This window comes from Clarias gariepinus, chromosome 21, assembly GCF_024256425.1.
Source record: "Clarias gariepinus isolate MV-2021 ecotype Netherlands chromosome 21, CGAR_prim_01v2, whole genome shotgun sequence".
NCBI classification, from domain to species: domain Eukaryota; kingdom Metazoa; phylum Chordata; class Actinopteri; order Siluriformes; family Clariidae; genus Clarias; species Clarias gariepinus.
Window position 1 is genome coordinate 25,763,386 of NC_071120.1, and position 14,660 is coordinate 25,778,045.

General features: G+C 43.8%; 1 protein-coding gene across 1 annotated transcript; it reads left to right on the forward strand.

Annotated features, from left to right (window-relative positions):
- The first annotated feature begins 5,547 nt into the window (after positions 1–5,547).
- Positions 5,548–13,428, forward strand: LOC128509845 (fructose-1,6-bisphosphatase 1-like). Its single transcript, XM_053481703.1, has 7 exons — positions 5,548–5,788; positions 9,024–9,186; positions 9,283–9,375; positions 10,322–10,462; positions 11,746–11,883; positions 12,165–12,284; positions 12,948–13,428. The coding sequence occupies exons 1-7, from the start codon at positions 5,619–5,621 to the stop codon at positions 13,134–13,136; spliced, it is 1,014 nt and encodes a 337-aa protein (XP_053337678.1). The 5' UTR covers positions 5,548–5,618; the 3' UTR covers positions 13,137–13,428.
- The last annotated feature ends 1,232 nt before the right edge of the window (positions 13,429–14,660 follow it).

The following is a 14,660-nucleotide window of genomic DNA, read 5'->3' on the forward strand; positions in this document are numbered from 1 at the left end:
TTTGCAGGACTTGGATATCTGCCTGAAATTTAACCTGCACCATGAAATCAAAATGTTGAGTAAAAACAATGTTATCAACAGTTACGTGCCAGATTTCATAATCTAATTTAAAATAATCTTCCAATGCGCTAGTGGCTCAATGTAAACAAACACCTGCACCAATAGATATTAATTAGAACAGCTAAATTGAATATTTTTACTGGGATAAGTTCATATTTTCACCGCTGAAATAACAGTGCTGAAGTGGTATAAGTGATTTTTAACGCATTGTAGTCGTTTTAAGACAAAACTTCATCGTTATCCGACTACTTTTTCAATTTCTCATCTGTGATTCACTGTAAGGGTCCACCACCAGAGGTCGCTGTTTTTTAGTTGTAGTTTTTGTTGGCTGACTCAGTTTCCCAGAAGGCACCTCGGTTAGGTGATGCGAGTGCACACCTGAGCCGAGGTAGCCATTAATCTAACTATAAATAGCTGTATAGCTATTTAGCTAATAGCTGTTTAGCTAATGCTGGGTCGAGCATTTTTGGGTTTAACCACTGTCATTTGTGTGGGCATTTTGTTTTGGTTTGTCTTGTTCTTTGTTTAGGTTATATTTTGATTTAAGTTGTGTTGACTTGGGCTCTCATATTGGCAATGTTTCTGTGTATGTTCTGTGTGTTTGTGTTAGTGGAGCTGATTCTAAGTCCTGTCCTAAGTGTATGTAAGTACTGTGGTTTTCGTCCTTCTGTGTTCTTATGTGTTTAGCTAGAGTCAGGTAAGTAGCTAGGTGTGTGTTTGGCTAGGAGTGTGTTAAGCTAAAATCTTTGTTGAGCTAACTAACATGCTTCTAGCCATAGCCCCTTTGTGTCTCTAGCTGTTCAGTGTTTTCTGCCTCCCTAGTGTCCCAGTGCGTCGAGCCTTAGAGTGCCGCCTCTCCTAGCTTTGGAGTGCCGCCTAGCTTTTTTAGTGCCGCCTAGCTTAGCCTTAGAGTGCCGCCTCGCCTAGCCTGGGAGTGCCGCCTCACCTCGCTTTGCCTGGGAGTGCCGCCTCGCCTCGCCTAGCCTGGGAGTGCCGCCTCGAGTGCCTTAGAGTGCCGCCTCGCCTAGCCTGGGAGTGCCGCCTCGCCTCGCCTAGCCTGGGAGTGTCGCCTCGCCTAGCCTGGGAGTGCCGCCTCGCCTAGCGTGGGAGTGCCGCCTCGCCTCGCCTCTTAGTGCCGCCTCGCCTCGCCTCTTAGTGCCGCCTCGCCTCGCCTTTTAGTGCCGCCTCGCCTGGGAGTGCCGCCTCGAGTGCCGCCTCGCCTAGCCTGGGAGTGCCGCCTCGACTAGCCCGGGAGTGCCGCCTCGCCTCGCCTGAGAGTGCCGCCTAGCCTAGCCTGGGAGTGCCGCCTCTCCTCGCCTAGCCTGGGAGTGCCGCCTCGCCTCGCCTAGCCTGGGAGTGCCGCCTCGCCACGCCTAGCCTGGGAGTGCCGCCTCGCCTAGCCTGGGAGTGCCGCCTCGAGTGCCGCCTCGCCTAGTCTGGGAGTGCCGCCTCGCCTAGCCTGGGAGTGCCGCCTCGCCTGGCTTGGCCTGGGAGTGCCGCCTCGCCTGGCTTAGCCTGGGAGTGCCGCCTCGCCTCGCCTGGGAGTGCCGCCTCGCCTCGCCTAGCCTGGGAGTGCCGCCTCGAGTGCCGCCTCGCCTAGCCTGGGAGTGCCGCCTCGACTAGCCCGGGAGTGCCGCCTCGCCTCGCCTGGGAGTGCCGCCTCGCCTCGCCTGGGAGTGCCGCTTCGCCTAGCCTGGGAGTGCCGCCTCGCTTCGCCTAGCCTGGGAGTGCCGCCTCGCCTAGCCTGGGAGTGCCGCCTCGCCTCGCCTAGCCTAGCCTGGGAGTGCCGCCTCGCCTAGCCTAGCCTGGGAGTGCCGCCTAGCCTAGCCTGGGAGTGCCGCCTAGCCTAGCCTGGGAGTGCCGCCTCTCCTCGCCTAGCCTGGGAGTGCCGCCTCGCCTCGCCTAGCCTGGGAGTGCCGCCTCGAGTCCGCCTCGCCTAGCCTGGGAGTGCCGCCTCGCCTAGCCTGGGAGTGCCGCCTCGCCTCGCCTAGCCTGGGAGTGTCGCCTCGCCTCGCCTAGCCTGGGAGTGCCGCCTCGCCTCGCCTGGGAGTGCCGCCTCGCCTCGCCTAGCCTGGGAGTGCCACCTCGAGTGCCGCCTCGCCTAGCCTGGGAGTGCCGCCTCGACTAGCCCGGGAGTGCCGCCTCGCCTCGCCTGGGATTGCCGCCTCGCCTAGCCTGGGAGTGCCGCCTCGCCTCGCGTGGGAGTGCCGCCTCGCCTAGCGTGGGAGTGCCGCCTCGCCTCGCGTGGGAGTGCCGCCTCGCCTAGCGTGGGAGTGCCGCCTCGCCTAGCCTGGGAGTGCCGCCTCGCCTCGCCTAGCCTAGCCTGGGAGTGCCGCCTCGCCTCCCCTAGCCTGGGAGTGCCACCTCGAGTGCCGCCTCGCCTAGCCCGGGAGTGCCGCCTCGACGCGCCCGGGCGTGCCGCCTCGCCTAGCCTGGGAGTGCCGCCTCGCCTCGCCTAGCCTGGGATTGCCGCCTCGCCTAGCCTGGGAGTGCCCCTCGCCTCTCCTAGCCTGGGAGTGCCGCCTTGCCTCGCCTTGCCTGCGAGTGCCGCTTCGCCCCGCCTAGCCTGGGAGTGCCGCCTCGAGTGCCGCCTCGCCTAGCCTGGGAGTGCCGCCTCGCCTCGCCTAGCCTAGCCTGGGAGTGCCGCCTCGCCTCGCCTAGCCTGGGAGTGCCGCCTCGCCTAGCCTAGCCTGGGAGTGCCGCCTCGCCTAGCCTGGGAGTGCCGCCTAGCCTAGCCTGGGAGTGCCGCCTCGCCTCGCCTAGCCTGGGAGTGCCGCCTCGCCTCGCCTCGCCTGGGAGTGCAGCCTCGCCTCGCCTAGGAGTGCAGCCTCGCCTCGCCTGGGAGTGCCGCTTCGCCTAGCCTGGGAGTGCCGCCTCACTTCGCCTAGCCTGGGAGTGCCGCCTCACTTCGCCTAGCCTGGGAATGCCGCCTCGCCTTGCCCAGCCTGGGAGTGCCGCCTCGCCTCGCCTAGCGTGGGAGTGCCGCCTCGCCTAGCGTGGGAGTGCCGCCTCGCCTAGCGTGGGAGTGCCGCCTCGCCTCGCCTGGGAGTGCCGCCTCGCCTCGCCTAGCCTGGGAGTGCCGCCTCGAGTGCCGCCTCGCCTAGTCTGGGAGTGCCGCCTCGCCTAGCCTGGGAGTGCCGCCTCGCCTCGCCTAGCCTGGGAGTGCCGCCTCGCCTCGCCTAGCCTGGGAGTGTCGCCTCGCCTCGCCTAGCCTGGGAGTGCCGCCTCGCCTCCCCTAGCCTGGGAGTGTCGCCTCGCCTCGCCTAGCCTGGGAGTGCCGCCTCGCCTCCCCTAGCCTGGGAGTGCCACCTCGAGTGCCGCCTCGCCTAGCCCGGGAGTGCCGCCTCGACTAGCCCGGGAGTGCCGCCTCGCCTAGCCTGGGAGTGCCGCCTCGCCTCGCCTAGCCTGGGAGTGCCGCCTCGCCTAGCCTGGGAGTGGCCCTCGCCTCTCCTAGCCTGGGAGTGCCGCCTTGCCTCGCCTTGCCTGCGAGTGCCGCTTCGCCCCGCCTAGCCTGGGAGTGCCGCCTCGCCTCGCCTAGCCTGGGAGTGCCGCCCCGAGTGCCGCCTCGCCTAGTCTGGGAGTGCCGCCTCGCCTCGACTAGCCTGGGAGTCCCGCCTCGCCTAGCCCAGCCTGGGAGTGCCGCCTCGCCTCGCCTAGCCTAGCCTGGGAGTGCCGCCTCAAGTGCCTTAGAGTGCCGCCTCGCCTCGCCTAGCCTGGGAGTGCCCTCGCCTCGCCTAGCCTAGCCTGGGAGTGCCGCCTCGCCTCGCCTAGCCTAGCCTGGGAGTGCCGCCTCGCCTCGCCTAGCCTAGCCTGGGAGTGCCGCCTAGCCTAGCCTGGGAGTGCCGCCTCGCCTCGCCTAGCCTAGCCTGGGAGTGCCGCCTCGCCTTGCCTAGCCTAGCCTGGGAGTGCCTAGCTGATTGCCATGTCTTTAGCCCTAGTCTTGTCTCTAGTCTCTACGTGTCCCCCCTAGTCTCTACGTGTCCCCCCTAGTCTCTACGTGTCTTGTCTTGTTGTGTCCAGTTTCAGCTCCACGCGTAGTTTGTGTGTTCTTTTCCATGTTTCGTCCTTCTGCCTGTGTTACGCCACAGGATGTGTTTTCGTCCTTCTGCCTGTGTTACGCCACAGGATGTGTGTTCGTCCTTCTGCCTGTGTTACGCCACAGGATGTGTGTTCGTCCTTCTGCCTGTGTTACGCCACAGGATGTGTGTTATTCGTGCTTCAGCCTGTGTCCTGCCACAGAGTCCTTGTTAGCACAAAGTTAAGTATTGTTTGAGTTTGGTTGTTCTTTTGTTTTTGTGTCTTTATTTATACTTTTGTGTTTACCATCATTAAAAGACTCTTTTTTTTGGTTACACAACCCCTCTGCTTTATGCCTGCTCCTTCCGCCCACGGCGATCAACACCAGCCATTACACCCCGTTCATGACATTCACTCTCCGATTACCGAACAGGAAGTGTACAGTATTTGGCTGATGACTTCAAAAAGTAAGGCATAAGATACTCAACCTTACAAAAAAAAAAAGAATTCTTTGTATTAATAAGTTAGACAGAAAGTTCTCCCATGCAGAAAGACAGACAGACATGTACATGGGCTTTAACCTGAAATAATAACATCACTGATTACATTAAAGCTGATCAGATTATCTTAAGCTTTAACCTTTTAACTATTTCTACAAACTCTTTATCCTTAGTATTTAGTACTAGTGGCTCTATACTGTATATGTGGAGTGCATTGCTTAAACCAGTAAAGAAAGGAAGTTTAAATATATAACCTTTTAAAATAAGCTTTTTTTTAATTTTTATCCTGGCTGCATTATTTAAGAAACATTACGGTCCATGTACAGTAAACACACCCAGTTTGAAAACCTCATCAGCCCAGTAAAATGCCATCCCATGCTGATTCATACCTTAGAGGCTTTAGTTAGATTTTTGCAAAGTACAAAAATGTGTACTTTTTCATGAATACTCACAAACAGACGCACTGCACTTTCTATGTATGATTAGATTTAGATTAGGGCTTTGTGATCACTGTGGTCACCCATACATTTGCGTCAGTCACATTTCAAATGCACAAACAAAACCACTTTAAACAAATAAAGCTTTTATCTCATTGACTGCAGACCCAGTCCTAGAGACACTGAGTGACGTGCAAGGTTGCTCTCTGTGAACTTTAACCTTTTAATCTTATTTTGTTTTTGGAAGCTTCAGAAATGCACGAACATCCACACACATCTCAGTGTTTCCTGTATATTTTCTATTTATTATTTTAGTGTGGCCTCTAAAATGGTTCATAATTGTGGTCATCTAATTTTTAGCTGAATATAGTGTGTATATTACCATAACAATACTTAACTGATTAAAATGTGCTGCTAGTGCTACAGTCGCTGAACTTTGATCAGACCAATATCTTGCCTAACCAGATGTGTGTAAATCCCTCGTCTGATTGGTTTACCTGCCCACACACCCCCCTTAAAGGCCCCTCTAACTCTTGCACCAGGCTCGCATTCAGCCGTTCTGTCTACCTGAACCTGCACATACTGTACAGTAGCTCGACTCACAATGTCAGACAGAGGAGCCTTCGATACCAACGTGATCACCCTGACCAGGTTCGTCCTGGAGGAAGGACGGAAAGCCAAAGCGACCGGAGAGCTGACGACGCTTCTCAACTCCATGTGCACGGCCATCAAAGCCATTTCTTCTGCAGTCAGGAAAGCAGGAATTGCAAACCTGTAAGTTTTACAAGGTAGTTCTGGTGAAACCTGAAAACATTCAGGTGCATGGATTTTATTTTATTTTTGTTTTTAATAAAAGGGAAACAGTACAGGACCACAGTGCTATCAGGAGGTGCTGATTTATCTTCTGTAACAGAGGCCTTAACTGTAGATTAGCTGCAAGATCATGTGGACTTGCATAATAGATGCACCACGTAATCTAAATCGAGCAAACAGAATAAATAGATATTTATTTAACATCTATTGAAAAAGTCTCCAGTACGAGTTAGTGAGGTTTTTACCATGGGTGTAGAGAGAGTCACGTTGTGGGTTTTCGGTTTCTCAATAACATGTCAAGATTTTTTTGTTTGTTTTGATTTTGTTTCGTCCTAGTAACTTCAGGGCAATAATAATATAGACAATAATAATAATAATAATAGAGACAAGCTGGTGAGGGAGGGACTGTGCATAGTGCAATGTTTTGTGAGATGCTTTAGGAATTAGGAACCGATCAAAACTATTTTGTTGATATAAAAAAAAATGATTGTTGGTTAAAAATTGGTTATTATTTAGCACATCGTCTGCTAATGATGCTCTGTAAACCCTTCATAATGGCTCTAATCCGAGCTGATGTTTGTAAATTGGAGATTCTTGAGGCTGGTAACTCTAAATGAACTTCTCTAGAATTTAGAAATAAATTAATAAGCAAAATAATAATAATAATAATAATAATAGTAATAATAATAATAATAATAATTAGAAAGTGTATTCAAACTTTTGATTCGTACTTGGATGTCAGTGTAATAGCAGAGAGTGATATCTCACTAAACTTAACATGTAATACACAAATAACAGACATATCAAAACAATCTTCATTAGCATTCAAATATAAAGTAATAAATTGTTATCTTTTTTATTTTTCATTATAATATTACATAGACCGAAGCACCTGAATCAATCATGTATAAGACTGGTATTAATACAACATGATTATACATTCAGGTTATACAATAAGCTTATTATAGCAAGTAAATGGACAGAAATGAACATACAGTATGACTGTTAACCAGTTCACGGGCCGTGTAATGTTATTAGTGTTGAGGATGTTTTCTGACTGCACTTCTCTTTGCCAAATACTGTTATTGATTAACACATTCAAGCTTCACCTTTTATCTCATAAAAAGCGCATGCAGTCCTGCAGAGTAGTGTATATATTGTTTTATATACACATTATTGTTTTATAAACACACATTAGCTTATGTACTGTATATCTGATGCGGATCGGATTTATTTATTTATTTGTTTGTTTCTGCAGTAGATTTTTTTTGTTTACAAAAAATCTACCATTTTTAGACATGTAGCAGGATGCTCATTGCTCATATTTCTCTGCATACATTCTTCCCACTTTCTGACTTTCTTATTGTAACCTTCTATTGTGTGATGAGATTTGTAAACTCAGGTACAGATAATGCAGTCTTTGTAAAACTTTAAATGTACTGCAATATCCATCAGATCGAGAAAAAAAACAACAACAAAAAGCAAAGTCGGTCTAAAGCTGCAACATCTTTCATTGTGGATAAAAAGTCAACATTTGCAATTAATATTTTTAAGCTTGTTAAATGGATAATTTTCTCAAAACAAAAAAGTATTTTAAAACTACTTAGTCATGTTTACTTGCTACTGCATTCGACTTGCATAGCATTCCACCTGTGATCAGTTATACATTAGCATTAGCTAGCTTAACCAAATATATTAGCTAGCTTAACCAAACATGCTGAAGCTAAAATTTCAAATGGATTGAACATTAGCTAGCTTAGCCAAATATGCTTGAACTAAGATTTCAAATAGACTTGCCATTAGCAAGCTGAATGTTCTTAAGCTAAGCTTTCAAATGGACTTAACGTTAGCTAGCTTAGCAAAATATGCATAAGTTAATATTTCAAATTGATTAATTATTAGCTAGCTTAGCAAAATATGCTTGAGCTAAGATTTAAAGATTAGTAGCCAGTGTTGGGTGCAACGAAGTAACGTGTTAGAGTACTAGGATTACTTTTTTGATGTAATTAGCAATCTAACGCATTAGGTCCGCCATTTAAGAACTTAGCTATTTAGTTATATTTTCAAAAACTTAATCCGTTATTTAGCCAATTTTTGTAATCCGTGAGCCAGACAGCAATCATTCCGTTGATGTGTATATGAAAGTCATCCTACAAGCCCCGCCCCCGATAACCCGCCCCCATCTGTTATTTCTCCTGTTATACCCCTATGTCACCTATGCGGTTTGACTCGCGATGAGAAGCAGTGTTAGGCACTGTGAGACATTCCGTAAAGTTCTGCAATGTCCACGAGGTTCCGCCAGGACCGACGCGTGGGAAAGATGGAAACCTAATCACAGCGCCAAAACTCGCGGTGAATCATGATGAACTGTACTTACGGCCACTGCACGAAACCGCGTAGGTGAGATAGGGGTATTAGTAGTTAACAGATTATGCGCCAAACTTTGCTGAGTGATGATGGTAGAATAATTATAAAGGTCTTGACTAAAACAACATGCATGAGGAATCACAAAGGAGTTTTCATTTTCTGCAGTGGAAAAGTACTCGAACTAGTTACTTTTATCAGAAAGTAACGCTGTAATGTAACTGATTACTTTTTAAAGACAGTAATCCAATTAGTTACTTCAAGAAGTAATGTCCCCCAATACTGCTAGTAGCCATTAAATACAAAAATCAATTTAATTGATTGTGCTTCTAAACAATGACAGAAAATATAGTATTTCATTGTAAATATCATGAAGCACTAAAATGAAATGATGTGGTGTTTATAAAGATGAATGTGCTATGTAAGATGGCATTAATATGAAGGAAATTAAATTAAGTATAACATGCTTTTAAAAATAAATAATCAATAACTGACCGATTGATGAAGCAGAGTTACTGTTACCAACTTACAGTTAATTATCTTTCTAATGTAATTATTAACATAGCTTCAGATTACAGAACGTATTCAGTGTTCATTATCCTTCATCAGCTCTTTACTTGCACGGTGCTACAAATAACAGAGCTGATAATGCTGACCTAATCACTTCATTATCCACTTGTTGACATCTAATACTGATAGCCGAGACAGTGTTTAGGGTCTTGTGCAACAGATCAGAGTCTGCTTTGAAAGAAAACCACAAGATTGCAACAATTTGTGCCCACTTTAATCTCTCTCTCTCTCTCTCTCTCTCTCTCTCTCTTTCTCACACAAGGTATGGAATCGCGGGAAACACAAATGTAACAGGGGACCAGGTGAAGAAGCTAGATGTCTTGTCCAATGATCTGGTCGTTAACATGATTAAGTCCTCGTTCACGTCCTGCGTGCTGGTCAGTGAGGAGGATGAAAAAGCGATCATCATTGAGCCCGATCAAAGAGTGAGTATGAGCAGGTTTTTAAAAAATGCTTTACTGTATATGTCCACATCACACTATTTTACTTATTTATTTCTTGTTATTTATCTTCTTTTCCAGGGTAAATATGTGGTCTGCTTCGATCCGCTGGACGGCTCCTCCAACATCGACTGTCTGGCTTCTATTGGAACTATTTTTGCCATTTACAGAAAGGTATTTTTTTCATAGCACAGTTTTCATAGTTTGTATACTTGGTTCACCCCGTGCTTCAGAAGGTTCACGGTTGCAGTCTGAGTCATTACATACACTCTTTCATACTCCACTGATAAACAGTCTTGGTAACACCATAATACAGAGTGATTTTTCATGCAAAGTTTCAATCTGGTTGTAAAAGCAAGAATTCAAATACAATCCAAGGCCACACACACACACACACACACACACACAGAATACACACAGTAGTTTCAGGGGCAAATCCAAACCAGAGCTCATACACAGAATATCTATCAAGGACGCTCAGAATATCACAAGAAATTCAAATAATTAGCAAGGCTTCATACATGGTCTAGTATCCAAGTGTGGCATTAAGCAAAGTCAGGACTGTATGGGGAATGTGGTAATAACTTCCAGCTGAGTTCCTGTAATGGCCAAGTGGTGTTGGTAATTGATCATGTGTACAGTTCCCACAGACAGATGCATCTCTTTTGCAAGTTGGTGACACGTCATCTGTAGATATTCAACAATCACATGTTCCGTTCCCTAAATGGGAATGATTGGGAATGACTGCAGTGGGCTCCGAGCCACCATGCCTGAGAACATCATTCATGGACTTGATGGACAGCTTTCTTTAAAATGTTTGCACCGTTCACGGTGCTTGATGTCTTCTGTACATGTCCTGGTTTGACTTGAACACCACTTGTTAATGCAACAAGGCTGGAGGCTTGGCAAAGCATCCTGCTCATTACTGTTATACTTTTCTAGCAAAACCTAGATGCTTGGCTTATAAGAATAGGAAAGCATAAAAAAAATGATGGAGGAGAAAAAAGCATATAGACATTTCCAAGATATAGTCAAAGAATAGTCTAGATGCTACGTAGGAGGGCTGAAAGTCAGTAGAATGTTATGATAATAGCTGTGTGTGCATGTGTGCATGTTTTAGGACAATGACAGTGAGCCGACTGAGAAGGATGCCTTGCTGCCAGGTAGAAAGATTGTTGCCGCGGGTTACGCCCTTTATGGCAGTGCCACCATGCTGGTCCTGTCTACAGGGCAAGGAGTCAACTGCTTCATGCTGGATCCTGTGAGTCTCCTCATACAGCCATGTGACACTGTACACTTTTTTAATTATGTTTTAAACTGTAATATCTATAGTCTTAGAGAGAAAAAAGTTTAGTAAAGTTTAGTTTATTGAAAAAAAATTTGTTTAGCATAGGATTTCTTTTTTGGAATTTCTTTAAAAAGCTGAAAATCTTTCAAAAACTCTGCAGGAACCTTATTATTATTTTTTATAATAATAATAATAATAATAATAATAATAATAATAATAATAATAATTTAAATAAGCAAATTAAACAAGTAATGAAATTCCTAGAAAGAATGCCTACAACAGCTCACATCCCCCACAGAAATGCAAAATAAACACTTTCATTTTATCTTTCATTTTTGATGCAGCACTTTTTCAGTTCTTCTTTCTGATTGGTCGAACTGTAAGCAAGGCTAATCCCAGGTTTATCGACTGTAAATGCACTTCTTCTACTATTTCTATTGTTTTCACATAATCTAGTTTATCTAGTTTTAACTGTGCAGTTCTTCCTTAAGAGATGTTTTTTTCGCCATTTATGGAAGGAGTCTCCAGTGTAAACTCAGGATTTCATCAAAAAATCTAATTGCAATAATTTTGTCTCATATTGCAGTGAAGATTTAAACCTGTAATAATTAACTACTTAATGCATTATTTTGTATTTAAATATACTTATCTAAATAGTTTGACAATTAATCCTATTAAGATGATAGTTTTGCCACTATTTATTTATTACATAAACAATATTTTAAAAAGTATTAATTATTGACAAAAATCCCAGACTATGTGTGTATTGTCTGGAATAAATTATGTGATTAAATAATTGTACAGGTCTATATTGCGATTTCAATTTTTATCCAGTTAGGTGTGCAGCACTAGTCTAAGATTTTAGACAAAGGACATCAAATAAACACTTTGTGTTTCTTAGAAACAAGACAATCTTAATAAATGCTGTTTCAATACCTTCAAAAGAAAAAAAATCAACCCCATATATAACTATAAATTGTAAAATACGATGAAACATATTAAAATGTGATTAATTTGATGATATACGTACATCAGAATGAATGGAAAATGCTCGTCTTCAGGGTGGTAACAGTAACTCTGCTTCTTTACACCACACTGAAAGAAAGAAACTGCTTCATTCTTCATTTAGCAGATGATTTACTTTACCAGGACTACCAAGAAAAGGATCCTGTTCCTACAGATTACAGTATAATAGTTTCGATAATCTTTTCCCAGCTAGTCTGATTCATTGGTTCCCTTTGGTCCCTCTTGACTAGGCTATAGGGGAGTTCATTCTGGTGGACCGTGATGTGAGGATTAAAAAGAAAGGAAAAATCTACAGTCTTAATGAGGGATACGCTCAGTATTTTTTCCCAGATGTCACGGAATACCTACAGAAGAAGAAATTCCCAGAGGTAAAACGGTCATTCTTTAAGTACAGACTAAAACATTAAATGCAAACATATATGAATTAAAAAATAAGAAGTACAAAGAATGATTCTGTATGTGGCGATACAAATCAAAATACTGAACCACTGAATTAAGTTTTTTCTCCTCGTCTCTAACCATCACTTTATTTGAATCTAGTAGAGAAAAATTATGTTAGATTGGAATTTGTGCTCTTTGTAATGAAATGTAAAACCGTACTCCTGGAGATGTTTGTGAGAGTCATGAGCTCGTGCTGTTCCGTCTGCAGGATGGCAGCGCGCCGTACGGAGGCCGCTACGTGGGCTCCATGGTGGCTGACGTGCACCGGACGCTGGTCTATGGAGGAATCTTCCTGTACCCGGCGAATGTCAAGAGTCCGAAGGGAAAGGTGGGAAAATCTCCCAACAATAATGATCATAGCATAATTAAAGGGAACTTACGAGCACCAAGTCTGATATATGGTTAAAATCTGAGACTTGTTTGAGCTGCTTTAAAGTGGCTTGCAAAAGTATTTAACCCCACGCACTGGAAGTTTAAAAAAATTGATTAACACACAAAATAGGTCTAACATATAAAATATATATTTTTTATTTCAACATAACATTTTTTATTTGCATAAGTATCCACCTCAGTCAATGGTAGGTAGAGGCAGATATCATTTTGCCTTTTTATTTTTTTGAATTATAAACAAACACATTTATTCTCAGATTTTTTTTTTTTAGACAAAGCTTTGCTATAATAACAATTTCTGTTTCCTTTTTTTTTTTTTTAACATTTTTTTTTGTACAAGCATTTGGTACATTTAAATTTATATAAAACACTTATTATAAAAAAAAATGTTGATTGCATAAGTATTCATCTCCAGCCCCCTCACTATTAGCTTTGCACATCTGAACCATAAAGTTTTTAGTTCTGTATTACGTTCCCAAAAGAACTGCAAACTGTTTTGTTCTTTGAATCTACCCTGGTAAAGAGATTTGAGTGTGCTATGGTACTTCCTTGTTCTGACATGCATGAACTGTGATCCTGATTTTGTCTAATTTTCTTTTAGCTGAGGCTGCTTTATGAGTGCAACCCCATGGCCTTCATCATGGAGCAGGCTGGAGGAATGGCCACCACAGGACCCATGAACGTGTTGGATATCCAGCCTGAGAACATCCACCAGAGGGCTCCAGTTGTCCTGGGTTCCCCTGATGATGTCAAGGAGTACATCGCTATTTACCAGAAACACACCAAGTGAAACACATGATGTTTACCAAGCCATTAAACTGAAAAAAAACAAGGTGGGGAATGAAACCCCGGCCATGTATATCCCATGTGATACTGTATATGTGTCCATCAGTGGTGGGAAATACTGTTCACCATCTATGCAACACCTAAAAACAATACAGATTTTCAGGGAAACATTTTATATTCCATAAAACAACTTCACTATTCATACACCCATTTTTCACGTTAAATAGATCTAGTAGATCTTTATTGTATCAGGATCAGCATGAGGATTTGTATAAAATAAACAAATAAACATTTGAATTAACATTCAAACGCGTGTGTGTATGTGTAAAATTGTTTTTGGAATTTTGTGCAAATAAGATTAATGGTAGCAGTGAACAAGGTTTTTCACCTTTTGCCAACTCGGTAATCAGAAAGGGAAAAACTATTAAAAGTTATTTTCTACAACTATTTTCCATAAATGTGCATTACAGTAGTCTTCACAAAAATGTACAAATCAGAGGATCACAAATGCAAAACAAGCATGAAATGAAATGAATTATGTGATTAGTCATATGTCAATTTCACTAATGTGCTCTACATGTAATAACATATTTTCACATTTAGTGCATGTTTTTTTTTCTAAGTTTCAAATAATTTTTTCCCCAAATTATTGATTTTACACACAAATGTGACCTTTACACCCAACATATTTATTTTTCACATATGGGACCTTTTGAATTAATTTTACGAAATACTAGTGGTTACCCGTGGCTCCGCCCGCTTGAAGATTCTGATGCTGTCACGCTGCCATTATCTGCGAATGGAGTGTGTGGTCAACTCGCCGTCGCTCCTCACACTGCTCCAACATTTTATCAGCACTTCTGCCTATCGCTGCGTACTGTAACATTCAGTGAGTGACCCCTGGACATGCATACATTATGACAAAAAAGGCCCCACCTACCTACTTTAGTGAGAATACCTGTGCAAACACTGCACACAGAAAAACACAAAGAGAATTTCTGTTTTATATATTAGTGTTACCAAGGCATTAGATACTCAACCTTACAAAATTGGACAATATTTGTGTTAATAAGTCAAATAGAGAGTTCTGATGTACAGAAAGACAGACAGGCATGTACGTGGGCTTCAACTTAAAATAATATCACTGATTACATTAAAGCTGATCAGCTAATTTAAGCTGATTTACAAATTCAAGTTTTATTTACAGTCATACACAGTACGATATGCAGTGAAATGCTGATACGACCGCTTGTGACCTTAAAAATTAACAACTAACAAGAAATAAAAAAGACAAATAAATAGCTGATCAAAGAAATAAATAGCTGAAATTATAAGAAAGTAGAACAAAATATTAAATTTTTCAACAAATTATAAGAAATATAAAACCTATCAGTACAAAAGAACAAAATAGCAAATATAAATGGAAATAAAGATGGAAATGAATAAAAAATGTCCAGAAGGTGTGCAAATGTGCAAGTGTACAATGTGTGTAAAACTCTTTATCCGTCAACAACAGGTTCAGTACTTA